The 10525-nt window shown below is 45.9% G+C and overlaps 1 protein-coding gene across 1 annotated transcript; it reads right to left on the bottom strand.

The window, feature by feature from the left end:
* Positions 1-353: 353 nt before the first annotated feature.
* On the bottom strand, positions 354-4565 carry PSCA (prostate stem cell antigen). Its single transcript, XM_032712741.1, has 3 exons — positions 4320-4565; positions 1942-2049; positions 354-802 (listed from the first exon to the last, which is right to left on the bottom strand). The coding sequence occupies exons 1-3, from the start codon at positions 4369-4371 to the stop codon at positions 591-593; spliced, it is 372 nt and encodes a 123-aa protein (XP_032568632.1). The 5' UTR covers positions 4372-4565; the 3' UTR covers positions 354-590.
* Positions 4566-10525: the final 5960 nt, after the last annotated feature.

Consider the following 10525-nt stretch of genomic DNA (forward strand, 5'->3'; position numbering starts at 1 on the left):
ATCCCTTGGGGACACCACCAGTGACCAGCCACCAGCTGGACGTGGCACCATTTCCTCCCCACCACTCTCTGGGCCTCCAACCAGCCAGTCCTTAACCCAGCCAAGCGTGCACCTTGTCCAAGCCATTTCCAGGAGAATGCCATGGAAACAACATCAAAGGCTTTCCTGAAACCCGGACAGATGCATCCACAGCCTTTCCCTCATCCTCTAGATGGGTTTCCTGGTCACACAAGGAGATCAGCTCACATAACCCAGCGAGGACCAAGGCTGAACCAGACACACAACACCCCCCCTGCAGTGGCTGCTGGGGCAGAAACAGGGGGCTGAGTGATTAACAGGCCACACTCTGATGCTTGATTTGGACATAAGTTTATTTTAGGTGTTTTGCAGGCAGTGTGAACATGTATTTTCTGATCTGGTAGTGCTACAGCTTTGCAATAAAGGTGAAGAAGAAGCTGTCATTTGGCAAAGAGAGCCATCAGCTCCAAGAGTGCTGGATGCCCAACACACCTCATCGCTCCTGGTTAAAATTCCTGTTGTTAGACGAGTGCTCTGACACTTTCTGTGGTCATGGGAGGCCTCTTGGCTCCTCACAACTTGTTGTTGAGGAAGATCCAGAGCACACCAGCTGCTACCCCTCCTGCCATGCCATAGCTGGACCTCACGGAGCCCGCAGCGTTGGTGTTGCAGAGGTCACTGCTGCAGCAGGAGACGTTCCTGTTGCCCACGTTGAAGTCCTGGTAGGAGGTTTCACAGGATGACTCACAGCCCTTGTTGATGATGCTGAAGAGCCCTACAACCCCTGAGAGGAAAGCAGGACCATCACTACAAGGACTCAGTGCAAGCCAAGCCTCTCGGAACTGAGTAATAATTCTTTTCTGAACTCATTTCCCGAGAAAAATGTCAGAGAATCACAGAATGGTTTGGATTAGAAGGGACCTGAAAGGTCATCTCATTCCAAAGCCCTGCCATGGGCAGGGACACCTTCCACTAGCCCAGGTTGCTCCAAACCCCATCCAACCCAGCCTTGAACACTTTCAGGGATGAGGCAGCCATAGCTTCCCTAGGAATTCTATTCCAGCACTTTGCCACCCTCCCAGGTTGGAATTTCTTCCCAATGTCCCATCCAACCCTGCCCTCTGTCAATGTTAATCCCTATCACACACATCCCACACATACCCATTTCAGATGGCAGAGTTGTTGTTTGATTTGTTCCTGAGAGGCACAGCCCAATTTTTTGGCAAATTTCTGCTGTTTTCCAGCAGATTTTGATCTCTATGATATCTCCTGATCCTGTGCAATCTATTCCAGCATAGGCTATAAATAGAGCCAAGTGTGTTATGCAGCATGTTGGCTCTCCTGCCTGGGAATATCACGGATTTGCACATTTCCAACCAGGATAATTCCTAGTGGAGGTGTTACATCTACTGCCTGACAGAGAGGAGTTTGAACATCTCATTGATGTCCCTGGGTCTAAGAGCAGCTGAGCTGTCACCACAGATCTGATGAGGGCAAACCAGATTGGGAATGGGAGAATAAAATCATAAAGACACACGGATGGCTCCATTCAGAGCTGGATGGAGGAGGAATTCTCTCAGTTTCCTTGAAATCACTGAAAATCAGCTCTCAAGTGAAGCTCCTCCTGACTTCACAACAAGGTTTCACCAGACTCAGCCCCTCACATTTTAATTCGTGTTTGCAAGTATTTCAAAGCCATAAACTTGATTATTGCCCTCGTAAGCAAATGATTTTGGGTGTTAGGAAAGAGAATTAAACCTGATTTTGTAACAGGTGAGAGACATTTGCACTCTGAGCTTTCATCCTTGATCACCCCTGGTGTATCTGGACTAGATGAGGCTGGACTGGACACCTGAGGTTGGGAACAAGTTTGGCTGCAAAATTCCAGCTAGGACATTTCCCTCCCCGCCCCCTTTTCCTTACGGATCACATCTGTCTTGCATATGTTCTTGTCAGCAGTGCATGTCGCCTCGGTCAGACACTTGGAGTTGCTGAGCTGGTTCTTGCAGGTGTAACACCGCAGAGATGAACCTGCAAGAGACCAAGAGGGGTCAGAAGTCAAATAACGGAATCATAAAATTCTAGAATTACAGGAAAAGTTTGGATTGGAAGGGACCTTCAAGGTCATCCAGTTCCAACCGTGCCGTGGGCAGGGACACCTTCCACTAGACCAGCTTGCTCAGAGCCTCACCCTTGAATATCTCAAGGGATGGGGGATCTGGACATCTCTGGGCAACCTGATCCAGTGTTTTACCACCCTCATGGTCAAAAATGTCTTCATTGCAGGAGACCTAAATCTTCAAGTTTTAAACAATTACTCCTTGTCCTACTGCATCAGACCCTCCTAAAAACTTTGTCTCCAGCTCTCCTGGAGCCCCTTTAGACCCTGGAAGGGGCTCTCATGTCTCCCTGGAGCCTTCCCTTCTCCAGGTGAACCCCCCCAGCTCTCCCAGCCTGGCTCCAGAGCAGAGGGGCTCCAGCCCTTGGAGCATCTCCGTGTCTTCCTCTGGACTTGCTCCAACAGGTCCTGTGAGGACACCAGAGCAGGACACAGAACTGGAGGTGAGGAAATTATTCTACACCACTCCATGGCTCATCTGAGACTTTCCAGGGAACCCACTTGCTTGCACTGGGAAACAGGACCAATTCCTATGGATCCTCAAAGGATGATGGTACTTTTAGGGAAAAAAATGGCTTTTTCCATTTTTTTTTTTGTGGGGAATAACACACCTGCTTGAGATGAGAATCACATTTTGCAGGTGCTGAAGATATTTCAGATTTCAAATTGAAAGATCCCTTTCAAGCTGTTTCTCAGTTTGACCAATTTGTGACGAGTATTTTCCAGCACCTCCCCTTAGAAACCAAAGTGCAAACTCAGCCTTCTCCTCCCTCCAAATCCCATTTTCCCACCCCCTCGTGGATGCATCCATGGGGGATGAAAATCCATGTAAACACCTGCTGTGCTGTTGTGCATGCCAAGCAAAGGTAGGAGAAGCTCTGAGGAAAAATAGTCCCCAGAGGAGTGAAATCAATTTTTATTGAGTGAAATCTTAATTTTTATTAATTTCTTAATTTTTATTAATTTTTAAAATTCTGTCAATTTTGCGAAATTTTATTATTTTTATTGATTTTTATTAATTTTATTAATTTTGTTCTTATTATCTCCTCGTGGCCCAGGGTGGCACTGGAACCTCGCAAGTGTGATAGTTTATATATATATATATATATATATGTATACATACACATATACACTTTATATATCTGGACTTTATATATATATATATGGACTTTATACATATATCTATATCTATATCTATAATACATATATATGTATATATGTGCATATATATATATATATATATATATATATATATATATATGGACTTTAGCTCCATGACCACCAAGCTTGTACTGTGAATCCCCCAAATCATTACCCTAATGCCTAAAATCCTAATTTAGGAAGAGGATTTCCAGTATTTACAGAAAAGCCTCGATTAGAAATCAGAGTTTTTCAGAGCAGGAACAAGAAGTGGTTCGAGGCACTTGGTCCCCCTCTGTCCAAGCCGTTCTGGTGTAGAAATAAGGAGCCAAATCCCAATTTATTGGAGTGCTGCACTTTGCTCTCACATTGACGTGACTTTTAGTGCATTGAAAGTCAAATTTTCAGCACTCTGATGGAAGCTGGAAGAGGAAAAGTTCTGCAAGACCCTTCTCAGTTTATTCCTTCAGCATCCTCTGCTGACTGAGGAACATTTCTGTTCAAATCTGCTTCTCCTCTTCCTTGGTAATAAGAAAACTCTGCTTTAACCCCCCTTTTTTTTTCCCTGACAGTGTCCAAATCCCACCCATCCAGTCTATTAAATAACACCCCAGGACATTCTCCTTTTTCCTGTCCTCCTAAAATCCTGACCAGCGGCATCAGGGGCTGCTTTCGAAATTAAGAGGCAGAAAAGAAGTTGGAAGCAAACTCAGAGATGTTTTTGCAGAGATGTTGCAATTTGAAAAGCCTGGGAAGCAGAAAAATAATCCTCCCATCCCCTCTTAACCCCTCCCTTCCTTTCACAATAATATGATCTGGTTTAAATAACTTGGATTTCAATGAATTCGGTTTTGTTGAGGATTTATCCCTCCTGCATCGCACCATCACCAAGGTGGGACTGTGCATTTTTTTCCCCATCAAAAAGCAAATTTCCTCGGGATGACGAGGTGCCAGCATTCCCTCCCTCTGTTCCAAACCCCACGACAAGCTTTTCCTGCTGGCTGGAGATCCTCTGGAAGGGGATGCAGGGCAGGTGCCTTACCTGAGTCCACGCACAGGAGGGCTCCCAGCAGGAGCACGAGGAAAACCTTCATCTTGGAATGACCTCGGTGGGGCTGGGCAGGGGCTGGGCCCTCGTGGGGCAGCTTAAATACCTTGGCAGGCACAGGTTGGGCATGCCCAGAAGGGCATCTTTTGCGGGCACAGGAGCTCTCAGCTCGCTGGACCAAGGGAGGGGCAGCTTTGCAGGGCTGAGATTTGTGTCAAGGTGCCTCTCCTACCTCCTCCCTTCCCCTCTCCCGGCTCCCAGCGGTTCCTCTCCGCCCTTCCACCCCCTCCTCCCCTCCTCCCCTGGGGCAAAGTGGTCACACAAGTGGAAAAAAGCCCCAAATTCTTGGGAACAAGGACGGCCTTCTGAGTTTCTCCCGAGCCAGTGAGGCTGCAGTTGCAGCCCTCGAACAAGGCTCTCCACCCCCACGGCCGCCCTGAGTGGAGCTATTGTGTTTAAATCAAGGACAAAACGTTCTTTTAATAAACAACTCCAGCTATTTATCTCCGTGTGTGAGTGATACTCATGTGATAACAAGGTATGTGCTGGTGAGGTATGTGGAGAAATGGAAGTTCATTGGCTTTTTCCGGGTCATTCCAGGACCTTTTCAAGGTTCCTATGTATTATCCATATTCTGGTAAAAAGCATTGGACAGTTCTTAATTTTTTATTAATTTTTAAAATTTTATTAATTTTTAGAATTTTCATTAATTTTAAAATTTTCATTAATTTCATTAATTTTAATATTTTCTCAATTTTATCAATTTTGTTGATTTTAATTTTTATTAATTTTATTATTTTTGTTACTTTTTAGTAAATTTATTATTTTTCCTAATTTTATTAATTTTGTTGCTTTTAAATTTTTATTAGTTTTATTAATTTTGCTAATTTTTATTAATCTATTAATTCATCTTAATTTTATTAATGTTGTCGATTTTTCATTTTTGTTAATGTTATTGCTTTTGTTAATTTTTGATTAATTTTATTACGTTTGTTAATTTTTATTAATTTTAGTAATTTTTATTAATTTTATTAATTTTTATGAATTTATTCAATTTGTTGATTTTAAATTTTATAAATTGTATTAATTTTGTCAATTTTCATTAATTTATCAATTTTGTTATTTTTGTCGGTTTTTCATTTTTATATATTTTATTTATGTTGTTACTTTTATTAATATTTATTAGTTGTATTATTTTTATTAATTTTATTAAATTTTAATAATTTTTATGGGTGTTGAAACCAGAGGGACTTTCTGGTAGTTTTGGTCACATTTTTAGCTGTGACACAGATCTCTTTGTGTGCCAGTCCCTCTGCCTGGCACAGGTTGGGCATGTTTTCGACACTTGACTCACAACACATGTAAAGTCAACAACCCGGGCTTGTCACAAAAATGCCACTTCTCCTCACGGAGAGGGTGAGTTGAGCCACATTCCAACCTCGAGGGAATGTTTGCTCTGGTGGCTTGTCTGGAGTCCTCTTCCATTCCTTCCATCCTGTGACCACTTCTCAGGACGTGCCAGGGCAAAAGAAAACGAGCTCTTTTTTTCTAAATTCAACCCTTAATTTTGTTATTTTCCCCCCCTGAAACCTCAGGAATTAGTGCTTTGTAGTAATTTCCTTCAGGGAGTTGTTCTTGTGCAGTTCAGCTCTTGGGACACTTCCCAGATTTCAGGTTGTCCTTGATCAGCAGCTGTGGGATGAGTGAGGGAGGGTCATCTGGACTAAAACCTCTACCTTGATTTACACCAGTAGAGAATCCAGTGCTGGACACGATTTTACAATTCCCACTTCTCCTGTGGGGATCTCAAGTACTTCCACTCGGACTCTTCTGTGTAAAAAATACCTGAAAAACCAACCCAAAACCTTCTTTCTGTGTCTGTTGACTTCTACTCCATCAGATTTTTGCAGAGCATCTCGTTTACAGCCAATTTTGTGGATAAAAAAATAAGGCAGCACATTTTCAGGCTGGTGTCCCTTATTCAGAGATATTTAAGGCTATTTTTCTCTTTTTAATCCCTTATAATTGACCCTGTAGGGTTTGATTCTTCATTAGGGAAGAAGAACAGGGCAAGGGGGAAACCAAAACCTCCCCATCAAATCTATTAATTCATTAAATATTTTTTTCTTCAAAAAAACCTCATGGATAAAGAAGTTGGAGAGCTCTTTACATCTTCAACAGCTCTACATTTTCTGCCACTCAAACTCTCCCAGAACTATTATTTTTGTTCTTTTTTTTTTTCAACATTAAAAGGGTTTCCAGCCAAGACCACAACTTGTGGCGCTGTGAAAGAGAAACTCCGAGCCAAGAGCTTGTCCATCCTCCAGTGGGACATCCCAGGAATTCCTGCATCCTTATGGCAATTGCTGATTCTCCCCGTTTTTTGGAACGTTTAAGTGCAGTTCCTGCCCGACTCCTGAAGATGGCAAACGTGTCCCGTTATAATTCCAGAGCCATTAACAGACAGTTATCCATAGGATTGTGTGTGATTGATTTGTTGTTTGATTTTCCCGAGGTTATAAAACCCCCAATTCCTCTACTTTCATGGAAAAGATCATCCATTACCCGTGGGAACCCAATGATGTCAACAAATCACTCGGGTTCGGGTTTTTTTTTAAAGCTGTTTTATATTGTCACTGCACATTCCTGATGGATCCAGGTCTGGAGCTCCCTGTTTGGGAAGGAGGGAAACAGGACTGGATTATTTGCTCTGTCCCTGGTGTCAGGCTGGGAAGATGGTGATGGATCATGGTACAGAGCACGGTGTCATGGGTTGAACTGGAAATTTGAGGATAAAAGAAGGGCAATAAGTGCCTGGGAAATCTGCAGAGAGAAACTGGGGATCTCCAAAGGCAAAAGGAAGTTGCTCCAAATTTCTGGGCTGTGGCAACCACTTGGTTAAGTTATTTCAAGAGACTGTAGGAAAGTCTGGAAGATGACAGAGATCTTGGAAACATGGAATTGTTTGGATTGAGAAGGATCTTAAAGATCATCTCATTCCAACCCCCTGCCATGGGCAGAGACACTTTCCACTAGCCCAGGTTGCTCCAAGTTCCATCCAACCTGGCATTGGAAACTTCCAGGGATGGGGCAGCCACAGCTTCTCTGGGCAACCTGTACCAGGCTCTTCCTCATCCTCTCAGGGAAGAATTTCTTCCTGATATCCCACCTAAACTTAACCTCTCTCAGTTTGAAACCATTCCCTGTGTCCTGTCACTCCATGACCTTGCTAAAAGTCTCTCTTCAGCTTCCTTTGGCCACATGGAGAACCAAACCTGCCTGTGATTGGGTACAAAGTGAAAAAAGGGAGTACTGGACCAGTTACTCTGGCTCCTCCTGATTCCTACATATCCATCCATCCCTCCCTCCCTCCCTCCATCCACCCATCCATCCATCCCTGTGAACATCTTTACATATCTACTCATTTTAAAGTCTTTCTTTCCCCTTGTCTCTCCATCTGTGTTCCCGCCCATCCAATCCCATGCCTCATTTAGGATCCATGCTTCCCTCCTTCCACACATCCTGATGGGATTTGTTTTACTCCCACTGAGTGACTCAGCCTCGTTTATTCCCCACCCATCCTGATTTGGGACAGCTGGATGTTCCTGAGGCTGTGTTCCCAGGAACGTGGCTGTGCAGCCATTAGGAATTCCCATTTCCAGGCCTAAAACTGGTCACTAAAATCTCTTGTCTGCCATCTCACATTCCCTCAGCCTGAGGAGGTTTTCAGACATCATCAGCTCATTAGACATGCACCAAACACCAACCAGGAGTGGAAAAACTGGGAAGATTCTGCTGTAACTCCACACAGGTGCTTCAGAACATCCTGAAAAGGGAAAACCCCCATGGCAGGGGGTTGGGCTGGATGAGCTTCGAGGTCCCTTCCCACCCAAACCATTCTGTGATTCCATGAAAAGGCCACGGCGTGTCCCCTATCTCGGCCTAAAGTCTTTCTCATCCAGCTTCCAGCTGTTTTCTACTCTCCTGTGCACATGGATGAGGCTGGTCCAGCAGCTGGAAACACAATTCCTGCAGCTCCAGGGCTTCCCTGGGAGCAAAGAGAAGCTCCAGCTGCTACATCTGGAGATGCTTAAAACTGCCCCGTCTCCTGGTCCAGTTCAGACTGCAAGGATTTGTGTCCAGGTTTGCTGTTCAGAGAAGCTTCAGAGCACATGGAGACAAGGCAGGGATTCCTGAGGCATCTTCCAGAGTCCAGGGTAGAACATTGGGAAGATAGAGAGAGGTGTTTGGATCTCTGTCATGGGCTGCTGAGGGACCTTCACCTCGTGCCTTCCTTCCTTTGTGCCTCTTCTTCCTCTGATGGCTCGGGATTCCTGCATCGCCAGGGAAGTTTTGGGGAATCTGTGGATGCTCACAGGTGCAACCAGGGGTTATAGAAAGCTTAAACAAGCAAAAAGCACTATTTGACCTTGACTGTTTCCACAAGGATCCAGGCACGGATCCAGACATCCAACTATTCCCATTCGGGATTTCTGATTGCGGGAACCAGCCTCACCAACCCTGGAGAAAAAAAATTCACCTTCACATCACCCCCATTCCTGCTGACAACCGCGAAATCAATGCAATGCTGCAAAATGAATCCCACCACGGCGCTGATCTTGCCTGCAGAGCAAAGATTCCACGGAGAGGATCCCGAGGCTGCAGAGGTTGGTGATCTCCATAGGATGGTGCTGTTGCCACATTGCACGAAGCCCTCCCGGAGTGTGGGAGCAGCCCAGACTGTTTGTTTAAAAAATCCCGGCGACTTCAGAGCATCAAAAATGCATTTGACTTTTTTTTTTTGTTGTTGTTGTTATTTTGCTAATTGCTGAGCTCTTCTGCTTGTAAGAGACTCGAGGGGTGGGATCCCTGCCAGGCCCGGCTGCCGACGCCGCGCACATCCCAGAGCTGTTTGCTGGGAAAAAGGAGGGCATTTTCCTTCACCTACGCTTTGGAATGGGGTGGAGAGCGGGGAGAGCAGCCTGGGATTGACCACAAAGCGGTTCTGTGCTTGCTGTGCCCTCACAAAACCCTTCCTGACCCCCTCACATTCCAGGAGTTGCAGCTTCCCCTGTGCAGATGTTGCAAAAGGGGGTTTGAAATACAGGCAGAAAACACGACTTTCCAGAGATCCCAGAACCCCAGAATCCCAGAATCGACAGGGCTGGAAAAGACCCCTAAGAGCATCGAGTCCCATCTGTGTCTCAACCCCACCTTTGCACCCAGCCCATGGCACCGAGTGCTGCATCCAGGCTCTGCTGCAACACCCCCCAGGGACGAGGACTCCACCCCCTCCCTGGGCAGTCCATTATTCCAAGGGTTGATCCCTCTCTCTGGGAAGAATTTCTTCCCCATGTCCAACCTAACCCTCCCCTGGCACAGCTCAGGGCTGTGCCCTCCTGTCCTACTGCTGATTCCTGGGAGCAGAGCCCGACCCCCCAGCTCCCCCCTCCTGTCAGGGAGTTGCAAAGAGTGAGGAGGTCTCACCTGAGCCTCCTCCTCTCCAGGCTCAGCCCCCCCAGCTCCCTCAGCTGCTCCTCATGGGAATTGTGCTCCAGACTCTTCACAAAACAGGGCAACATCACATCTCAAAGCAGGCCCCTCAAACCCCCTTGTTGCTTCCTATTTCGTGACCTTTTCCTTCCATCAGGAAAATCATTTATCTGGGCCTTATAGGAACCCACAGGATGCTGGTGGGGAAGAACTTGAGATTTCCAGACCAGCTGCTGCAGGTGGAACCACGGGATCAAAGAATCATGGAATGGTTTGGGTTGGAAAGGACCTTCAAGATCATCCAGTTCCACCCCCCCTGGTGTGGGTAGGGACACTCCACATTATCCCAGGTTGCTCCAAGCCCCGTCCAGCCTGGCCTTGGACACTTCCAGAGGTAGAAAAGGGTGGATCTGGTCCCTGGACATACCAAGGCTTGTGTAGGACCAGCAGGGACCACTGCTCCTCATATGGTCATGGCTGTGTCAACTCATGGCCACGAATGGTCCCTCCTTTCCCAGAGAATCATGGAATAATTAAGGTTGGAAAAGCCCTCTAAGATCATTCAGTCCAGCACTGTCAAGGCCTCCATTAAACATGTCCCCAAGTGCCACATCCACATGGTTTTTAAATCCCTCCAGGGGTGGTGACTCCACCCTGGACTGCCCTGGACAGCCTATCCCAAAGCTTAACAACCCTTTTGATGATGA

Source organism: Chiroxiphia lanceolata, chromosome 1 (assembly GCF_009829145.1).
Source record: "Chiroxiphia lanceolata isolate bChiLan1 chromosome 1, bChiLan1.pri, whole genome shotgun sequence".
NCBI classification, from domain to species: Eukaryota; Metazoa; Chordata; class Aves; order Passeriformes; family Pipridae; genus Chiroxiphia; species Chiroxiphia lanceolata.